The sequence below is a fragment of the Rhinolophus hipposideros genome, assembly GCF_964194185.1.
Source record: "Rhinolophus hipposideros genome assembly, chromosome: 9".
In the NCBI taxonomy this organism is placed as follows: Eukaryota; Metazoa; Chordata; class Mammalia; order Chiroptera; family Rhinolophidae; genus Rhinolophus; species Rhinolophus hipposideros.
Genome location: NC_138055.1, coordinates 51,445,828 through 51,467,310, shown reverse-complemented (window position 1 = coordinate 51,467,310; position 21,483 = coordinate 51,445,828). Strand labels below are relative to the sequence as shown.

Sequence of the window (21,483 nt, the reverse complement as noted above, 5' to 3'; positions counted from 1 at the left end):
GTTCATTATAGAAAATACAGATAAAGAGAAGAAAAGAAAAGTGGCTCGTAGTCCATTTTCCAATGATAACCCCAGCAATCTCAGCCCAATACTCTTTTCGCTGTGCTGCCCAAACTGCTTTTAGCTATTGCTTTTGTTCTGTACCTTCTTGCTTCTTTTTCTTCCCCAGAAAGACTGTAGCCACTGCTTCTCCCCCATCTTTACTTGCCTCGGATCCTAAAGACCTGGGCCACTGGCACAGCTTGGGTGCTGCTCCCAGGAGTGATGTCAGGGTTTAGGGCCTTTCATGCTGTCAGACCACACAGCCCTGCCCTTCCCCTTTGTGTCTCTTCTCCAGCACTTTTGAACTTGTGTGCTTCTGCGCTCCCTTTTAATAAAAAAGCACATTTAGTCCTTGTTAAAATGTCCCCTAAGGGGTGTTCTCCACCCAGAACCTTGTTTGGGACACTGCTTGTATTCTATCACACATCCCTCTTTCTGGTCATCACATGTAAAGTAGTAATGACAATTTCCAAGCCGCTTACAGTAACATCAAAAGTATTTAATATTCTGTAGAAGCTTTCTTTGTGATACGAGGACGATGCATAACTTGATTTTTGTATTCATTTTTATTATATAATGAATCCATGTTGTAAAAAGGAACAGAAAGTACAAATGTCGCAATCCATGAGTCAAAGGTAACCCCCTAACATCCTTCCAGAATACTTTCCTATGCTTATATTTAGAAATATTTCAAATATTTATAAATATTTATAAATACATGTGTGTTTTATAAAATGGGATCATGCTGTTTTACAATTTGCTTTTTTCCACTCACAAGTATCTTATGAGAAAAGCAGTGTCCAGTTACCAAGGCAAAATGCCCCTTTGATTCTCAGGGCTCCTGTTTGGGCAGGGCAAGGGCAGAGCAGGTGAAGTCGGAGGCCCAGATGACTCATCCATTGTGTGGCAGGGGTAGCGCAACGCCAAGAGTGCTGCTGGCAGTTAAGGTCGCACCAGCTTCCGGAACTGTTTTTTTTCATTTTCTCTTTTCCAATAAGAAAACTTTTCATGCTTCTTCTATCTCTGATCCATACATGCTTCCCCCAGTGAATCTTGTCAGCTAATATTCAAACACTAAAATCAAGCAGTTTTTCTCCTGTAACTTGTTTTCCCCAAGCCTTGCAGCTACTCGATGAAGTGGCTCTCAGAGTATATTCAGAAAAGTAATAGTGTGAGAGTCTTAATTCCCAATATAGCTGCTAATCCTGTTTAATTCCCCAAAGTCTTTCAGTCCTAGGTGGCTTGTCTTCTTTCTTAGTGGAAAGACCAGTGAGTCAAAGACTACAGGAATGGAGGGCAAGAAGGTAGTATTGGAGTTGGTGGTTTGTTGGGAAGGTGGTGCTGTTCTAATTAGGAGTACTTTGCAAGTATGGGACATTGAATTTTATTTAAACAAGCATGTTTCCTATATTATTGTGGAACAACATTGACAGTTTCCAGGTTGTTTTCTATGTGTCTTAAATGTAGAAATTAATTCCATTTTGACTCAGGTGAACTCTCTTTGATGTGTAAATGTGCTCTTCAATCAAGAGAGTAGGTGGTGGTGGTGTTTTCATATGAAGCCTGGATATTTTTTCACCCAAGGATCTGTAAAATAGTGAAATTTCTGATAACTGAGAATCTGTACATGCAGGGAAGAGCAGGAAGAGAATTAGATTCTTATGTAAAAATAAAATTTGTTTATATGCATATAAATTGTGTCAGATATAATGAAATGTCATTTATGCAAATACATGTAAAAGGCTGATAACTTCTTTAACCGTCAACAAATAGTTTCAATCCCTGATGCTACTATCCACAGTTAGGGTATTATGTAGACTCAGCTATGGTGCATCTTTGTCTTGTTTTAAAGAAAAAAAGGGATTCACCATGTAATTTGGTGACATGTAATGATGAACTTTTATTAATGCGTATTTACAGTATTTAAAGTGCCTGGTATTTTGCTTTTGCTTTTCCATTAATCGTTGGATAAAAATCTCTTGTCTCCAGTGTAACCATCATTAGATCTGGGCTCTCCTTTCTTCTCATTCTGTCCTTATAAGGCTATCCTGTTTTATCACTTCCTGCTTCAGCTCCCGACTTTTTCTCTCTTCCCCTCTCCCTCTCCTGGGGTGGATGCCTTCTCCATGTGGCAGGACTGTAACTGTTCACAGCTGTCTGAAACGCCAGTGGACCTGGAGCAGCTTGGAGTTTAACTTTCATTTTACAAAGAACAACATGTTTGAATGTTTCAGCAGGCAAGTTATAACTGGCACTTACTTTTTATTCTTCTAGAACACTGAAAATCTCCCCCAGCACTTTAGAAGGGGGATCCTGACTGTGTTAAAGAAGAAGTGGGAGAACCCGGTGCTGGGAGCCGAGTCTCCCCCCGACTCGCTGCGAAACAGCAGCCCTGAGGTCAGGCACAGAGACGACCGTCCTCCTGCTGAAGTGGTAAGCCCCTCTGCCCCTGGGGCTGAAGCTAACCGGGACGAACGAGTCCACCCCAGACCTAGATTTGGATCCCCTCCTGAAGCCCTTATTCAGCATCCGTATCCCCATATCGAGGACAGTGAGCATCTTCAAGACCACTCAACAGAAAGTAAAAAAATGGAAAATTGTCTGGGAGAGTCCAGACATGAAGTAGGAAAACCTGAAATCAGTGAACACACAGAAGCTGCAAACAAAATAGAGAAATACAGTGTTCCGCTGAACAGACTTAAGATGATGTTTGAGAAAGGCGAACCACCTCAAACCAAGGTAAGGATTTGGGAGGGTTTAAAACTTGAGAAAGCCAATTCAAGTCAATAAAAAAGCTGGTTTTCTAATCTACACAGTTTGGGTAGTGGCGAACATGTGGTCAGTACTTCTTTTGATTCAAGTTAAACGAGCTAATTAAAAATCTCATTATTTGCATAGATGCTAAGATTTATGAGTCTCCAACCCAATTTCATGTGAAATCAAGCACACACTGGGCATCAGATTGATATCTAGAAATGAAGAGAGTTTGATGCCTGGAGGATTATGTGTTTTTGTACGCTTGCCCTTTTAATTTGTCTTCCTGTGTCTTTTGTCATTTGTTACTTGGGGGGGTGGGGTGTGGAATTACTGCTGAATCGTTCTCCTCTTGGACACAGCTGCAGGCTGAGTGTTAAGGCCAGAGTTTAACGTTAAGACTGAGGCTTAGTTGTCTCTTTGCTAGCTGAATCCCTTCTCTTCTTCTCAACTTCCTCATCTGTGCTTTCCAACAAATGTTTTCTATCAGCTAAAATCTTCTCCCAGGAAAAATCAATGAAGATAGCCAGACTAGCTGTAGCCTTCAGGATTTTTGACTTGCAAATGCACAGAGTTGCATTTTCCTAGGACTGCTAATGAAATTTGATCCTTCGTGTGGATTGCAGACCAGGTCCCCAGAGGGAATTACTTAACTAGAAAATGAGTTACATATGCTGGTGACTTATAACACAATCCAGGGGCCGCAGAACTGGTAAATTTTTCCAGTTTTCTCATACTTTCCTGCATATCTGGCTTTGTACATGAGGATGTTTTATTACAACAGTCATAATGAAATAAACAGATCTGATGGTAAGCAAAACCATCATTTATCCTAGATTCCAACTGGATGGGAAAACTGAATTTTTTAAAGCTAAATATTTGGCCCAAATCCCTTCATTTTTGAAGTAATGGTATGAAGTATTCTTTCTGAGAGAAAAATTAAATAACTCATCCTAATTCTCAGTTATATTTGGGGTGACAGTCTCTCCCCATAGTTCCTGAAGCTTTCCTGCCTAGAAAAGTCCTTGAATGTTTAGGGACCATCTATTTGAGGATGTAGAAAGAATTTTTAAAGGTTTGTAAACCTAGAACCCTTCTCTGTGAATGAGTTTTAGCTCTATTTTAATACTGAAACCAATTGGCAAGAGATGTAACCACCAAGCAGTTTTATAACTTAAACTCTCCTCCCTCCCAATATTTAGTCCTCTAGTCCTGCCAACTCCCTCTTCCTTCTTTATAGTCTTAGGGAAAAAAATTAAATTTAAATGGGAAGAAGAATGTTAAATGGATGGAAAAAATGTCAGAAATCTTAAATAGAGAGGAAGGGGCTTTGTTGTAACTCAAAGCTCCATTGTAAGTCTCCTCGCAGACCCTGCTAGGGCAGGACAGCTGATGTCACGCCAGCACACACAATGTAGATTCAGTGCAAAAGGCTGGTGCATGTTGCAACTGGCCTAAGGTAGGAAATGACTGGGACTGCAGCAAACAAAAATGCTGATTATGTGTAAGGATCTGGTGAGAGACTTTTTTCTTACAAATGCCCGGTGAGAGATGGATAAGAACAAGCCTGTCTCTTTGTGGCTGGTCAGAGTGGAGGAAAAAACTCCTAATACAAAGAATCGAGTCCCCAACCCACTTTCACAGGCACTGGGCTGCCTGATTGCTAATAGTCTAGGAAGATAGGGAAAAAGGTGCCCTAAGATCGGGCTTTTTTAGGTGCCTTTTAAACTTCATGAATAAGTAAGTAGTCGTTTGTCACTCAATGGACTGCTTCAGGAGTGTCAAATACAACTACCCTTGGTTTCATAGCTGTTTTTCAGTATCATTATCCATGTTGGAAACAGTGTAGATTACTTTATGAAGTTTTGTCTAACATTTCAATAAAACTGTTAAAATTTATGTCTACTTTAGGTTAAGGAATAACTAACCAGTTTGAAACTAGGTTATGGTTATTGTTAACGTAATTTCGGGTTTAACATGGGAAAGGCTTTAATCATGAACTTACATAACTGGATCTTTGGAAAGAAGCACTGAGAAATATGGTAGGCACACTAGAAATTCTTTTAGGAATAAGTATACAAGTAAGCATGTATGCCTCAGGGCTAACAAATTAGTACTCAATGAGACAAATGAATATATTGGGTACACATTGTGTGAATCTTTGGTTCCATTATTGATTTTTAGAGAACTGGACTGAATCTTAACTAACTAGATGAGCAGGGACAGGGAGCAGATAGGTAATGGAAATACATGGTCTAATGTTGCATCTCCTAAATCTTTATATCAGAGGTATTTACAGGAGACAAAGTTAACTGGCTTGAGTTTCACTTTTCTGTCTCTCTTGCTCTCTTTTGTCTGAGAGGGTTTCTGTTCCTGTCCACTTCTCTTCCTGATTTTTTCTCTGCCCTCCTGTTCTTGTTTTTTTCCTCCTCTTCCCCCTGCGTAATCTCATCTCTTTCCATGACTCCAAGAGATGAATCCCCATCCTAGAGTCTAATCCTGAATTCTTAACCCAAACTTCAGCCTTATATTTCTGTCGTATCAGACATCTCTCTGTGAATATCTCTTAGGTACTCAGATTCAAGAAGGTTAGGAAAGGATTCATTATCTTTCCACCCAACACCTGTTTTACCGATGGTGTCCCTTCATGTGTCACCATTTACCAAATCCCCTAGTCAGTAAAGCCTGGAATCAGTTCTTTCTTCTGTCCGCCTCCTTTTCCCAGTCAATTATTAATACTGCTAAGCCATCTAAGTAAGTCTACCTTCTATGTGTCTCTCAAGTATGGGCCATTCTGTCTGATTCCAGTTCTATAACCTCCCACTGCTGGCCTCTCATTTCTTTCTTCCCATGCATTCTCCACACAATTGCTATTTATTTTTCTGAATATAGTTATAAATTGTTACTCCCTTGATCAGAAACTTTTGATATCTCAAAGTAATCCAAATTTAATATCCACCTCTTCCACAATCTGAACTCAGCCTACCTTTCCAGTCTCATGGCCTATCTTATATTCAAACCATGGATTACTTACCTCATTTTCTAAAGTATTCATTCTTATCCCCCAATTGCTACCTTGTAAAATCTTACTCCTCAAGGTCTATCAAGACTATGAGGCCTTACCCCAGTTTCTTCTGGATGAATTAACCCTCCTCCTTCTCCTCTAGAATTTTCTTTTTACTTCTGTTTGGGCACTTTAATAGTCATTTCTAAATCTGTACATTTCCCAGTCTATAATTTCCTTCAAAGTAATCATGTTTTCCTTCCCCAGTGGTCAGCACAATGATTTGGCTCTTAGTGTTTACTTAATAAAAGGAAGAAAAGACGCTTAGAACTCTACTTATAAATAATAAGAATCAATCAAAGGCTATTCCTCACTCATTCTCTACTTTTTCTTTTTTTAAAGATTTTATTGGGGAAGGGGAACAGAACTTTATTGGGGTACAGTCTGTACTTCCAGGACGTTTTTTTTTTTTCCCAAGTCAAGTTCCTGTCCTTTCAATCTTAGTTGTGGAGGGTGCTGTTCAGCTTCAAGTTGTTGCCCTTTCAGTCTTAGTTGTGGAGGGTGCAGCTCAGCTCCAGGTCCAGTAGCCATTGCTAGTTGCAGGGGGCACAGCCCCCCATCCCTTGTGGGAGTCGAACCAGCAACTTTGTCGTTGAGAGGACGCACTTCAACCAACTGAGCCATCTGGGAGCTCAGCAGGTGCCGTGTTCAATCTTAGTTGCAGGGGGCGCAGCCCACCACCCGTTGCGGGATTCAAGGAGTTGAACCGGCAACCTTGTGGTTGAGAGCCCACTGGCCCATGTGGGAATCGAACCGGCAGCCTTCGGAGTTAGGAGCACGGAGCTCCAACCGCCACCGGGCCGGCCCTCATTCTCTACTTTTGATGAATAGGTTATTAGGTCAGATGGTTTAATTAAATATGGTGGTTCTAATTCCAATGAGTGAATGAATGACGAGTGGATTGTCACCTAGCATAGTAGGAAAAAGAAACCTTCCAATGACAGATACTGAATGTGGTTTAGCATTCCTAACTTCACGTATATGTTGCTCTGGGTTTTAGGTAGCTTACATAACTATTCTGGGCATCCCTTTATGAAAAACATAGCTGATCAACTACTTATAACCAATGTTCAGTTACTGTCATGTTGACATTTGAATCCATTATCTTCAGAAGACAGGATGAGTGTATTCAAAAATTAAGTACTTCTTCTTCCATGACCAGGAATGACCAAGCAATGTAAGAAGCATGTGACAAGCTCCTTAAGTCTCAGTTTTTTCTGTTTGCTTCCTAAAATATTTTGTTCACATAAATCATTGGATAGGAGAGTAAAGACCAAATATTTGGACAGTAGACTTCTACCGTCATAACCTATTTAAATTATTGTCTTTTGCTTGGGTCAGGATTGAACCAATTAGGTGTAATACAATGAAATAAAGCTGGAATGTGGCTGTCCCTTAGTTCTTTTATACAGGTGCTGACTAGCGCTTCTTCCATGCAGTGTTTCTATCTTCTAGGAGAGGAGTTAGATAAGGAGAGAAGAAAGAATGCCTCCTCATCAAAAATCCCTATTTTCTAAAATATATAAACACACTCACTTGCTCACTCTTTGGGGACTAACCAAGGATAGGTAGTAATGATATGGCAAAGATAAGTTTGTCTATAAGTGAATGGAATTAATACTATTTAGAAAAACATTTTTTTCTTTCTCCTTCCCCCCCATTATTCATGGTATATTTTAATGCTTCCAGTTAGTCATGTCTTAATTGTGTTAATTTATTTTATATTACAAAGGTAAAACAGTACATTCAGCTAAAACAGAAGTATCTAAAATAAAAATGGAAGTTTCCCTTGTCCTATCCCCCTTTTCACTTCTTTGTGACTTCTCTCCCCTTAGACTTCTAAACCCAATGAATTTCCCTTAGAATTTCTTTTTCTTATCATCAGGATCATTATCTGAATGGCTAGCATCAAAGCGCCAACACAAACTGCACTTGTTAATATAAGAGTAAAACCATCCTTCAAACAGTCCAACATTTTTGTGGTTTTCCTTCTTGTAAATCCTGGAAGTGACACTTGTTATTTTGTTTAGCTTTACATAACAGTGGTACATAGCAGTGTATATGTGTTGGTGTAGTAGAGCCAGTCCTGGAGGAAATAAGGAAACCAAACTCAAGTCTGATCGGTGTTCATCAGATATTTTTTCCATAGCCAGTGAATCCATAATTTATATCAAATTACAAAGCAAACAATTTACATTTGCCTTCTTTTTTATTTATTTATTTATTTATTATTAAATTTATTGGGGTGAAAATTGTTAGTAAATTTACATAGACTTCAGGTGTACAAATCTGTATTACATCATCTATAAATCCCATTGTGTGTTCACCACCCAGAGTCAGTTCTCCTTCCATCACCATATATTTGATCCCCTTTACCCTCATCACCCACCCACATTTGCCTTCTTGAAGAATGGGTAGTGTCCATAGGGAAGCTCTACATTGTTACATAATTATCCATAACATTTTATTTTCTCCTCTCATGGTTAATAATTGCATGTGTTTCCTTGTCTACGTAATAAGATTTTTCTTCTGCTTTCTTTTTTTTTAAAACATTTTATTGGGGGAAGGGGAACAATACTTTATTGGGGAACAGTGTATACTTCCAGGACTATTTTTCCAAGTCAAGTTGTTGTCCTTTCAATCTTAGTTGTGGAGGGTGCAGCTCAGCTCCAGGTCCAGTAGCCGTTGCTAGTTGCAGGGGGCGCAGCCCACCATCCCTTGTGGGAGTCGAGGAACTGAACTGGCAACCTTGTGGTTGAGAGCCCACTGGCCCATGTGGGAATCGAACCGGCAGCCTCCGGAGTTAGGAGCACGGAGTTCTAACCGCCTGAGTCACCAGGCCGGCCCTCTTCTGCATTCTTAATGTCTTAAGTAAATTATTTGGAATTAAATTCCAAGAAGAATGCAGTTCTGAGGATGTTCATAACTGGTATTAATTGCATATTTTTAAGTCATAATTTTAAGATGGGCTTAGCCAAGAAAGGGATTTAATAATATCAACATCACTGTGGGGTCTAATATAGCCTTCCTGATGTAGGGGAGTATGTCTTTAATTTGCTTATCAGAGAATCACAAATCTTAAATTGACCCAGCATTACACTCCAACAGATACATTGGCAGTGCTTTAAATATGGATAGCTGGTTGTGTTACATAAACACAAGAATCATCTTTGTTTTTCTATCAGTGCTTTCTCATAATCCAAGTAAAACTAAGTTTTTGCTGATTTGTTATATTTACCTATAGTTTATAGCTTCTTCTGTGATTTCAAAATGCAACCAAGGCTGCTGTCAGTGTCATTTTGACTGACTTCTCTCTATAGCGGATCCTTTCTCATAAAGTCCTCATGCTGATACATATAAATTTACTTTTATATACCCTTAATTAGTAACTCTGAGCAACTCTTTGGTCTTTTGTGGTAAGATAATAATGGATCCAGGTGTAAAGGTGCCAGTCAGGGAATTCTTCCTCACTGTTACCTTAAACGGCTGTCCTTGATGTGCCAACTGGAGACCAGTTAGCTCTTTTCTGCTTCCTTTCATGCTAACTACTTACTGGTTTCTAGCTGCTTTCATTACAATAAAACATGTTGAAAAGTAATGTCAGGGGACTGGAACATGCTCTAAACAATGTTGGATGGGCCAAACTCTACTCATTTACACCTACCACCACCAAATATCACCGCCCTGGTCTTGCTGTTAGACTTTTGGATTAGAAAACATAGGAGTGTATCCAGATGAATATATGCGTATTAGTCATTTCCTCTAGCCTTCTAACTTATCAGTGAGTTACAATGAATGAGAAATCCCTATCATGATTGTTTACATAAATCCTAGAACTATAAAGGATGATAAGAGGTTATTTAACTCAGCTCTCTGCTCTCAAGCAGTTAGGATATTAAAATCCTTATTTTACAGATGGAGACAGCTGAAGTCAGAGGAGTTAAGTGATACACCCAATGTCATGTGGCTAAATAATATCAGAACAAGCACTGAAATTGTGTAGTACCCCTTCTATCCTATAACACTGTCTTCAAACCGTTATTATAATAGCTGTTTATTGGATAAAAGCAACTGGCCATTGCCGTACATATCTTTGAAATCAAAGGAAACTAGGAAAAATTTTAAACACATCAGCGGCTATGTTCTCAAAGAAGTTAGCTCTCTATCTTCCCTCTTCCTGCATTTTGTAGTCTCTTAACTGAATAAAAACCATCATGGCAATGAAGAGAAGAAATACATTGGAATGTAAAATATTTGTACTAAAACTCTTGAGTTAGCTTATGGGTTTGGGAGTTTTTTTTTTCTTACGTAAATTAAATAGTCATCTGAACAACTCTCTCTCTCTCTCTCTCTCTCTCTCTCTCTCGCTCTCGCTCTCGCTCTCGCTCTCTCTCTCTCTGACACACACACACACACACACACACACACACACACACACACACACACACACTGTAATCCAGAAAGGAGAAGGAAAACCCAAGTAAACCTTGAAGAGTGACCTTTATCCATTGTGCACAATGATATCCTTATCATTGCACAGCTAGTTTGTACATGGTTTTAGTCACGGTGTGCTCACTGTTTTGTGTGCTTTATCTTTTATTTGGTCTTTTTATATATACACCTTTCTATATATCTTCGTAGTTCATATAGTTATCCTTTTATGGCCATATGGTATTTTGATTATACTATTTAATCATTTCCTGGTAATTAGATCGTTTTCTAGACTAATAAAAAAGCTCTCAGCATCTTGGCAGAAACATTTTGGTTTTAGTTATTCGGGAGGGAGGAGCTATACTTCTGAAGTGATGTTATCATGGTCAAAAGATATAGTTCATTAAACATTCTTCTTACATATTTTCAGCTTGTTCTCAAAGATTATACTATTTTATAACACCACTAGCACAATCTAAGAACATGTTTAATTCCCCAGCACCTCATCACCATGTGGTTTTATCATTTTTATATATTTATGTTAATTTCATAAATATGAAGTATTACTTTGCCTTCCTTGTTTTCCTAATTGTAAGAGTAACACATAATTTTTATAGAATGCTTAGAAATACAGAAAAAAATAGAAAAATCCCACTACCTGGAGATAAGTGCTCCTTCTCTGTGTATTTTTACTTCAATGAGCTGCAGTTTTTCTAAGGGGATCCCTAGAGAAGGAAATGTTTATCTCACATTATTTTGAGAAATGAAGGCCAGGTTTTATCTACACCCTGTGATCCCCATCCATAGTTGAGCAAAGTCCCATTTTTCCCTAAAGTCATCCTTCCTGCACACTTGACTTTTGAGGGATGAGAGTATGAAGGAAGGTCAAAGTTGAAAGGTTGAAGGAAATGGCTGAGAGAGAGGTAGGAGGATGTCAATAAATTTTTAAAGATAAATTTTCCTGAAAATAGGGATACAGGGGACAAGAAACCCTGCTTCTTACTTGACATTTGGGACCTAACATTTTATTTCTTTAAAAAAAAAAAAAATCCAGAGGAAAGAAATTCAACAGACTACTGGCTAAAAGCCCCAAACTCTTATTCTGTTGTTGGTACTTGGTGATGTGTTTGTTTATAGATTCACAAAGAATGTTTAAGGGGCATTCACACTAGAGTTACTATTGTCAGCTGACAGGAAGGGGAGGACCTGTATGGTTGGGTGGGATGAGGTCAAGCCTTAGGAAGTTCCAGAAAGTCTTAAAGTGTCTTGTCTTTTCTCTCTTCTCTTAACAGCTTATGATTTAGGCTCCCTTAGGCATATGAATAAAAAGGGCCGCAATGTGATAAAAAAATGTGTTACAGAAGGATATTTTAGTATTGGAATTCCTGTTTTTGTTTTGTTTTTTAATTCTTTCTGTGCTCCTCTATTTCCTTGAGAAATGTTGGAGGAAACTCCTCCTTCTTCCTGTACCTCTTTACAAGATTACCACTTGTAAAATAAGGATCATAACATTTATAGTAAATGCATTTGAGATCTTGTTATTCTGGATATTTGGGTGGTTTGGACATGAAAAGATAATTTTAAAATGCTTAGTGTTTCACCTGGGATCTCATCAAAAGCCGGCTGGTCTAAGAGCTGTATTCCTCCTCAGACCGGGGGTCAGTATAACTTTGATTTCCAGAGATGTTTCTCTCTTTCTGTTTTTCTCTAAGACCAAATAGTTTTGCACATTCACTTTTTTAGTACTTGAAAAAAGATAATTCAGAGTGTTGGTACACTCATGAACCAGAAAGCTTTTCTTCCCCCCTCCCCCCTTTTTTTTAAGTCTTTTACTTTAACCCAAAGGTTTAAATAAAAAGCTAGCAAAGATGGGAAATGATATGCATCTAAAACCAAAGAAAGTCTCTGCCCTGGCAGGGCATATGTTCTCTTCTAAGTGGTCTTGCTCCCAATAACACCAGTTCAGAGCCTTCACACGTGACTGCAAGTGCAGACAGAAAACTGAACGCTCAGCAGGTTGCAACATGTAACACATACTCTTGAATTATGCTTGAACTTTACCTTTGACAGAATGTAAATATTTGAAATATTGCTCTAGTTTTAAAAGTGCAGAATCTGTTCCCTTTGGTTGAAAACAAAAGTTTATTTCCAGGCTTTCTCTCTTTTTGAGCCCTGAAAAATTCTAATTTTTATAGTGATCCTCTTATAGTGCAGCAGCATTTGGAATAAATCTTTGGAATTTCCTTTACTTTAATTATCTGCAAATGAGAAATGCTTTGAAAACGTAAAATGTGGATGGGAGGGTATCCTGCCAAACTTATCTTTTCGCTCTGGCAGATGATCTTCATTTCCAGACTGGGGGCTCCTCCCGGAGCAAGACTGTTGCATCACATGAGTCATGTGGAAGTGACTGATGGTGCAGCTGACCTGAGTATGATGTGGCAAGGTTAGAGTTGCTACAGCTTCTCTTGGTTTTTATTAAAAATAGATGCAACTAATAACGTAAATAGCAAAGCTGACTGGAGATAAATTGTATTAAATGTATATTGAATTTGCCAAAAACTGTATTCTTGTTGGTAGGGCACAAATAAACCTGTCCTTGGCTCTGACTTCTGAAGTGGCGTTGTTTTCCATCTCCAAGGGAAGGGGACTTGAAAAAAGTGGTAGTTCACTGTCTTAAACTTTACCGTTGAGTAGATTATTCCACTGAACTTAGAGGTTTACTAGCTATTTACTGATGTTGATTTCAAAAGGGTACTAAGTCTTATCTCCTGTTTTACTTGATTTCCATTATCTTTTCTACTTCAAGTTATCGGGAAATAAATTTAAAGGATAGGATGTGGTGGAAGGCTCTCATTACTATCTGAAAAAGCATGACATGCTCTCTGTGTACTGTGGGAACATTCTGTGACACTAAGTGGCTTTCTATTGAGTTACTGTGCCAATCTTAAAAATTATAATTTGTAACTTGGAGATCTACCCTAGATATGAGAGAAAGAAATGTAGTGATTTACAGAAATCATGAAATATTTAAAAAATCTGTACCATTCACTTTTCTATTAAAAAAACAAACAAACCTGGTCTCTGCCCCCAGTAAGCTTCCTGTCCAATAGAGGGACATGCAACAATTTGATAAGTATTGTATTGGAAGTGTAACAGGTACCTTGGGAACAGAGGAAGGAGTACTTACATTTATGTAGGAGAGTAGGAAGATTTATGTAGATTTATGTAGGAAAGGTAGGGCAGACTTCACAGAGGGAAAGTTGCTTAGTTTACACTGAGTCTTGAAGAAACAGGCATCCGCTAGACCACAGAAAGATAAAAAGGTGGAGGGAACTCATTACGGTATCATGCACCTCACAGCAACTTGCTTTTCCTGGAGGGTAAAGAGTGACAAAGAGAATACCCAGAGAGGGTAGGTGGAGGCCAGATCTAGAACTGGTCTTCTGTGACATGCTAAGCATGTTAGATTTAATTCAAGGAGTGATTAGGAATCCTTAAAGAATTTTAAACGAGAGTAATACAGATTTATATGTTAGGGTAGTTACAATAGTTTGTACTATTTGGGATACTGGCAGCCTCATATAGACTTGACTGGAAGGTAGAAGAACCAATTAGAAAGGTGCTGCTATAGCTCATTCATGGCAGCAACAGCAGGGATAAAGTACAACGGAGAAGGAGAACAGCAGAGACAGCCATCAGGACTTGACAATTTGGAGAGACAATTTATTGTCATTTGCGATAAAAGGATTCCCCTCAATGACTGTTTAAATTACAAGGCCTTCTTCTGGTTAAGCTGGTTAGGCAGTGATCCTTAGCAGAGAACATAGCCTAGATAGAGTTAACTTATTTTTCCCTGGGTACCTGTGAATATGTAGTGCTTGATATTTATAATACTAAAAACACATTCTATGAAATATCAAAACTAACATAAAATCTAATGTCTTTTGGACTTTATTTATAAAGGAGATTTGCAGTCCTCTTTTTTGAACATGGCATCAAGATTTCCCATCTTCTGTGCAAAACTTATTGCTGGGTTGTTTTCCAAACAGATTCTTCGGGCCCAAAGCCGAAGTGCAGGTGGAAGGAGGATCTCAGAAAACAGTTATTCTCTGGATGATTTGGAAATAGGCCCAGGTAAGCAGAGAGCTCCTCGTGTGTGAAGTTCTCTAGGAAGTACTCATTAGAAACAGAACCTTTTGGCCTCAAAGCCAATGCTTTTGAAGGAAGAGTGGGACAAATGAAAAGGAAGTCTATTTATTAAAGACAAACCATTACCAAATCTCATTGCTCTCTACAAAAGCTTCTCTGTATTTTTAATCCATCCTTGTCCATGGTAACCTGTGGTAACCAAAGGGTACTTTTGCAGGATTGCAAGGAATGTACGACCAACAGTTTTGTTCCATGGTCATCTGGGCCTTTAGGGCTCCCATGGATGGGCAGTATCCCCTGTCAAGATTTGTTATCCTGCATTACCAACAGTAACAAAACACCTTGAGAATGGAATTATGTTCTGAAGGGGCATATAAGACACTTCACAAAAGAAAAAATAAAATTAATAAACATAGGAAAATCCTCCTCCTCCTAGTAATCAAAGAAATGCAAATGAAATGACATTGAGATCTTATTGGTTTTTACATATTAAATAAGCCAAAATTTAAAAATATACAATGGTCAATTAAGGTAAAGTTTCTCCTCTTAATATTGGGAAAGTGACTATTACCTTGTAAATGACAGTTATATGCCTGATTTCCTTCTTTGTACTCTTAATAAAAGAAACTGACTACATTAGATTACAGTACCCCCACATTTAGAATCTTGAAGCCATAGAACCACATTTTATCTTCTAATAAAGCATATTGTTTGCATGCTTTCAGGTCAGTTGTCACCTCCTGCTTTCAACTCAGAGAAAAGCGAGACTAGGCGAAATCTGGAGATCCCACGCCTGTCAGAAACCTCCATTAAGGACCGAATGGCCAAATACCAGGCAGCGGTGTCTAAACAAAGCAGTTTCACCAACTATACAGTATGTGTTCTGCATCATTCATTCACTCATTCATCCAGCAAAGGGTCGCTGAGCACGGGAACTAGAAATGTCTCCCAGACCCTGACTTGTGAGCCCATTCTCCCTCTCAGGTCCCCTGCCATCATTCTCTTTTCACAGAAATCCTACCCTAGCTTCATTCATAATCCTTCCCATGTTCTAATCCTGACTTTGCGTTTCTAGGTCTCATTCCCACTCCACTCATGTTTTTTGTGATGTTACCATTCACTAATGTCATTGAGAGGGTGCCTGGTCTCTTCTTCCTTAAGTGTGTTCTCGTTGTTGTTAAAGAAGTAGTATTTTATTAGTTTTAACAGAAACCTTGATTTTATTTTTGTATTTGAGGGAAAAATGGGTGAATAGTGGAGAGAAATATCAGATGTATTCAACATTAATATGGGGTGGGGATATTTGCAATTGTTTTATTGACATATAATTCACATGGCATAAAATCACCATTTTAAGCTATACAATTCAGTCATTTTTAGTATACTCACAAGGTTGTGCAACCAACATCACTGTCTAATTCCCGAACACTTCCATTACCCTAAAAAGAAACCCCCTGCCTGTGAAGTCACTCTTAATCACCCCCTCCCCTCATCCCCTAGCAACCACTAATCTACTTTCTGTCTTTATGGATTTGCTTATTCCAGACATTTCTTATAAATGAAATCATACAATATATGGCTTACTTAATGATGACTCCTTGTGATGTAATGATTTTCTAAAAGAATCAAATAGTGGATAAGAAAAGGGAAGAGAAAGGACAAGATATTGGACTCAGTAAGCACACAAAAAATTGGTATTCTAAATAGAATGGATGGTCTTGCCATTTTATCCTTACCCAGGCTTAACTGGCAGGATGACACTATGGAACTGATTAATTGAAGTTACCTTTTAAATGCCATTTATTCATATATACACATGCATATATACATATGCCCACATACATATATATATCTTTCAAACATTTGTTCCTTCTAAGATTTCAAATTACAGACCATTAATCTCTTGATATTCTATTGTTTAGCAAAGTTGGAAGAATAGTATTGAATTTTATTTGTTCCCAAATGGACTGAAACTGCCTATTAGAAATCATAGCCTATATTTCAGGAGGTGAGCCTTCTTTTCCCCACATTATCAAGTATGCATTCTCCAGTAGTATCTGCTGGTAGCCTAAGTCCCTGGGCAATAAATAATTCCATCTTGATTTTTCACTGTCATTTTAAGAGAGATGATGTGTGTAAATCAATAGTGAGTGTGAAAAATGAGCAAACTGAGGCTTCTCTGAGAAGGCAGGTCAGGAGATACAGCAAATAGGTGATCTGTGGAGCTTTATTCCTTCTTGGTACAGGATTCTGCTGCTTCCTAGTGCCCTCCTGCTATAAACATTCTGACCAGGTGACTCCCTAAGTGGAAAAACCTGTTCCGTGACTTTTTAAAAAAAACTAATAGAGTGTCTGCATTGCACTTCTCAGGCTCTGTAAATTTTAAGAGTTGAAAAGCTTTAGGAATTCTTGTAAAAGTACATTCTATCTCATCCCAAAAGAATTTCTCAGGCCCCTTACTGAGGACGGTTGTAATAAGGCACACACTCTCTGGCAGTGACTCTGGAGGCGGGGCTTTGAGATGGGATCAGGACCGAGCGCCGTTGGGCTGTGGTACGGTTGTGTTCTGCAGAGCTGGCTGCCAGCTCCTCCATATAGATGTACCGCCAGGATGTGTGCCTGAATCTGGAATCCCACGCCTGAGTCAGTCAGTCCCACTCACACTCCCGCACTGGCCCTGTTTTCTCCCGATGTCTAAAGAATCACAGAGAACAGAAAGGTACTAGGTTACTAGCAGACTAATAGTAGTGAGTGTTCATATTCATCTACCTCTACAAACCCTCAGCTAACCTCATAATTAACGGTGAAAAACTGTAGCCCTTTGCTCTACATTCAGGAACACGACAGGGCTGTCCCCTATCACCCCTGCTTTTCAACACAGTGTTGGAAGTCCTCGCCAGAGCAATCAGGCAAGAGAAAGAGATAAAAGGCATCCAAATTGTGGGAATGAAGAAGTTAAATTGTCACTTTGCAAATGACACGATGCTGTATATAGAAAACCCTAAAGACTCCACCAAAAAGCTATTAGAAACAGTAAACGAATACAGTCAAGTTGCTGGCTACGTCTACATCTATATTGATTTTGGATCTAGTAGATAAAGTTAATTTTAATATTTTGTCCCAGGTGTTCTTTGCAAGGAAAAAAATACGATTATGCTTATTCATTATGACAGTACTAATGCCTGCTTTTTTGTGTTGAGGCTCTACTATGAGAAGCAGAATAAGGTATGTTTTTAGTACAATGTATAAATTTTATGCAAAAAACATGTTTTTGAAAGTTTCACCCAAAAAGGTTGTTTTATAGTATCATTGAATATAACTTGTTTTCATCCGTGTACATCATCCATGTCTCTCTTTCCAGGCCGGGCATATATGTATAAATGGTCAGTATATTTTCTTAATTATTGGCACTTGGCATCTCCTTTTCCCTGCTCCAGAACGGTCTTTTCTGATAAAACTCACAAGCTTTGCATTCCCACAAGCTCTGCTGCTAGAAGAGTGAATCACAAGAACATTGTATGCTGGGGGTGGTCTGGGTGTGCGTCTGTGTTGATGTGTCTGTATTCTAATGAGCATCTGGTTTTAGACTAGTGTACAAATATTTAACTCTGAGGTATGTGTCCACAAAGCTGCTTTTGTCATTTCACAAGTCAATGGGTTTTGCTTATGAGAATTAGGGGGTTGATTTGACCTGAGGCCTCTTAAAAGAATTTTCTTTTTCACATTCCAAGTTTACTTAATAGATGTGCTATGAAGAGAATAGAATAGTAAGACTTTTTTTTTTTAAACTCACAGACTACTTTTATTTTGTAGAATGAATTGAGAGCCAATGGCAGTGAAATCAAAACTCATAAATTGGAGCAAAAGGAGAATGTGCCCCCAGGTCCTGAGGTCTGCATCTCCCATCAGGATGGAGAAAAGGTAGGTTGAAAAGCCTGATGTCCAGTTGCCAAGGAAGCATGTGTTCTAAATTAGATACTTAAAATTAGAAACCCTCTAACCCTGGGCTGTAGAGTGTCTGGGAATTTGGTAACAGCTGCCAGGACAGATTGTTGTTTTTGCAGGTCACATAATTTCGGTTGGGGAGCTCTGTAACTTATAGCTGACCAAATAATGAACTTGCCTTGGAGAATGTTTTTGCTCAGCAAATGCTCAGAGGGCGTAGAGCTAAAGTGATTTTTGAAAATCTGTTTTGATTAGAGATACTATCTTCAAAGTATTTGTATATTACTAATTTAACTCATTTTGTGCAAGAAAATTTCTTTCACTCAAAGTATTTTGAAAGCTAGGCTAAGCACAGGAAATGCTAAGCTTAAAAATTAAATACATTAATTTTAAATCAAAAACATACCGTTCCATGTGGTCTTTAAGTATAAAGAAGCTAACAGAGTAGAAGGGAGATGAATAACAGGTTGGCCATCATAACACGGTGTGACAAGTGCTATGAGAGAGCTATGCAGGGCCATGGAAACTCAGACTAAGGACACTTACCCTGACTTCCTCAAGAAGGTGATGTCTGAGCCAAGTCTGGAAGAATGTGTGGAAATAGGCCAAGTGAATAAGGACAAAGTAAAGAAAGAGTAGGGTGTTCCAGGCAGACATAATAGAGGTTTGGAAACTGGAGATTCAAACCAGGATGACTTGGCTGGAGCGTGAGGTACTCATAGGCCGTGGTGAGAGACAGGTGGGGGGAGAGGGCCACGGTGGGTACTGAAAACCTTTGTGTGCCACCATTAAGAGTTTGGATGTAGTCCTGCAGTGGTGGAAAGCTAGGGGAAGATTTTAAGCAAATTAGATTTGTGTTTTATGCATTCATCATGAGATGAATGGCTTACTTTGAGTAAGTACCAATATGGATGTCAGTTGAATTTATCATTTCCTCTGCCAATGCATTACCCAATCTCTTTGGTCTTTCGGTCAATATGATAATCAAATGTTAAGTTAGATGAGGAGAAAGAGCTTTCACATTTATTACAGTGATTACTCTTAGGAGAAAAACCATTCTGTCATCCATATTGACACGCTTAAGGTCATTCTTCCAGAAGGTGAAGAGATAATTAAAATGAGTTAAGAGCAATAGTTCTCAAACTTATTTCACGATAGCAGACTTGTAAAAGTATGCTGTATTGACAGAAAAACAACAGGAACTCATGAGACACACTACACACTTGGACCAAAGGAGGCACACAGAAAAATGGTCTCAGATTAATGGCTATACCATTTGAATCATACAATAGGACAGAAAACAAAAAACTAGAAAAATTAAATCACTGTATTTCACAAAAACATCACAAATACATGTTGAAGTAATGTTTCATAAAATCATCAAATAAATTACATACATCTTTGCAACAGTGGGCTCAGGCATTAGTGCCATGGGTCACATGCTGTGTATCAAGTGAAATCTCCCATTAGACTGCTTGGTTTTCCCCTTTTAAAGTGGGAGATTATGTCATAAGAATAAATGAGTAAATATGTTTAGAATTTTTCTTATATACTATAAAAAAAGACACTTAAGAGAAAAATATCCCCAACATTGAAATCCCCACCATCTACACTAGGAGCATAGTTTGAGAAATGATCATTTGGAAAATAATGCTCGGATTGTTCCTTTCTCTAATTTCATGTTTTTTTCTTGATTGTCTTCATGCTGATTCAAAACTAGAACTCTGAGCTGAACTGGAAGATCACAACATTTTAATGATAGCCTAAAAGGGCATCAGTGCAACTGAATCATGAATTGGGGAGTGGGTAGGGTAGAAAGGTGTTAAAGATAATACATAGTCTTCAAGCACATACTGCAGGTTCATAAACACTTGGCTGCCTTAAAATTTGTAAAATTTTTCAGAGCCTCAGCTGTCCTTTTGGCTGTTCGCCTAGTTTTTGTTAACTAATACCTAAGAACTAGTCGATCTTTGGCTTGTTACAAAAGGACATTAATGCCAGGGTAAACTTGCCTGAAATAGAATATTTGGTCAGGGTATTGTTCATCCCTTTCTCCTCTTGTGAATGAATTTGTACTTTCCTTTAATGAAATGATTGAGCAAAATCTCACGTGCTCTCTCCTGGCTGTTCCTGCAGTGAAGTCATCTGGTTGGGCATGTGCAATGATGTCATGATTGGCATTAACTTTACCCTGCAGGTTCAAGGTAACCAAATTAGAGGTGAGATAAGAACATCCTGGGCTGGCTGCACCTACTAATTAGCAAGAATTGAAGAGCTTTTTATGGCCATGCACAACTTTCAAAAAATTTATTTCATATCATTAAAAGAAATAATGCATGTAAGGTGATCATACCAGTGCTCATAGTAAACAGTAAGTGTTGGCTGTTATTATACGGGTTTATTTTATGTCGTGTCAGAATTCCTGTAATGAAAAGTGTAGTGGAAAAAACCAACTATCCTGAAATTCAGGTGCAGTCAGCCAACACGTGATTCCATTATAAATTTATTCAGTACATTAGACATCCTGATACAAATGCTCAGCATCACCCATCAAAATTCCTGACGTCTGAATAAAAGAATATTACAAGAAGAGTGCACACTGGGTCACCTATTGACCCTTTTGATTTTGAATGTGGAGGAAGATACCAGGACAGCCGAGGGGCCAGTAGAAAGGAGAGACCTAGTAGAAAGTTCTTTTATTTAAATTTGATGGCTTCTGGGAAAAAGATCTGCCATCTTGTTAAACATTGCCATTTTGAGACTGGGATTAAAAAGGGAAACTAACCTTGAAGGTAATACTGGAGGCTGGTTTTAGATAAATTTGTTTTATAGCTATCAAAAAATCTTCTGCACTAGCAAGCTTGTTTTAGCAGAATGTATTTGAGAAGTAAGGAATTAGGAAAATAAAAGAATAAGAATATTTCCTATTTCTAAAGACTTTATCTTGCCTTGGAGTGAGTTATGATTAATGAGTTATAGTTTATATAACCATAGTTTATGGTGAGCTTTGTTCTCCCTGATAAGAGGGTTTTGTTTTGCTCCCACCTTTATTGAGAATAGAAAAACATGGTTTAAAAGTTCTTTTATAAAGGGAG

General features: G+C 38.4%; 1 protein-coding gene across 4 annotated transcripts in view; it reads left to right on the top strand.

Moving 5' to 3' along the window:
- Positions 1 to 21,483, top strand: part of LIMA1 (LIM domain and actin binding 1) — a 79,340-nt gene that overhangs the window by 42,846 nt on the left and 15,011 nt on the right. For 2 of the 4 annotated variants that reach the window (XM_081060196.1, XM_081060195.1), the window contains exons 4-7: positions 2,317 to 2,781; positions 14,344 to 14,428; positions 15,169 to 15,317; positions 18,257 to 18,364. In XM_081060196.1, coding sequence (XP_080916322.1) covers positions 2,317 to 2,781; positions 14,344 to 14,428; positions 15,169 to 15,317; positions 18,257 to 18,364 — 807 coding nt within the window. Of the gene's footprint in view, positions 1 to 2,150; positions 2,782 to 14,343; positions 14,429 to 15,168; positions 15,318 to 17,804; positions 17,827 to 18,256; positions 18,365 to 21,483 lie in introns of those variants that run through there. The other 2 variants (XM_081060198.1, XM_081060197.1) reach the window with 2 other exon arrangements.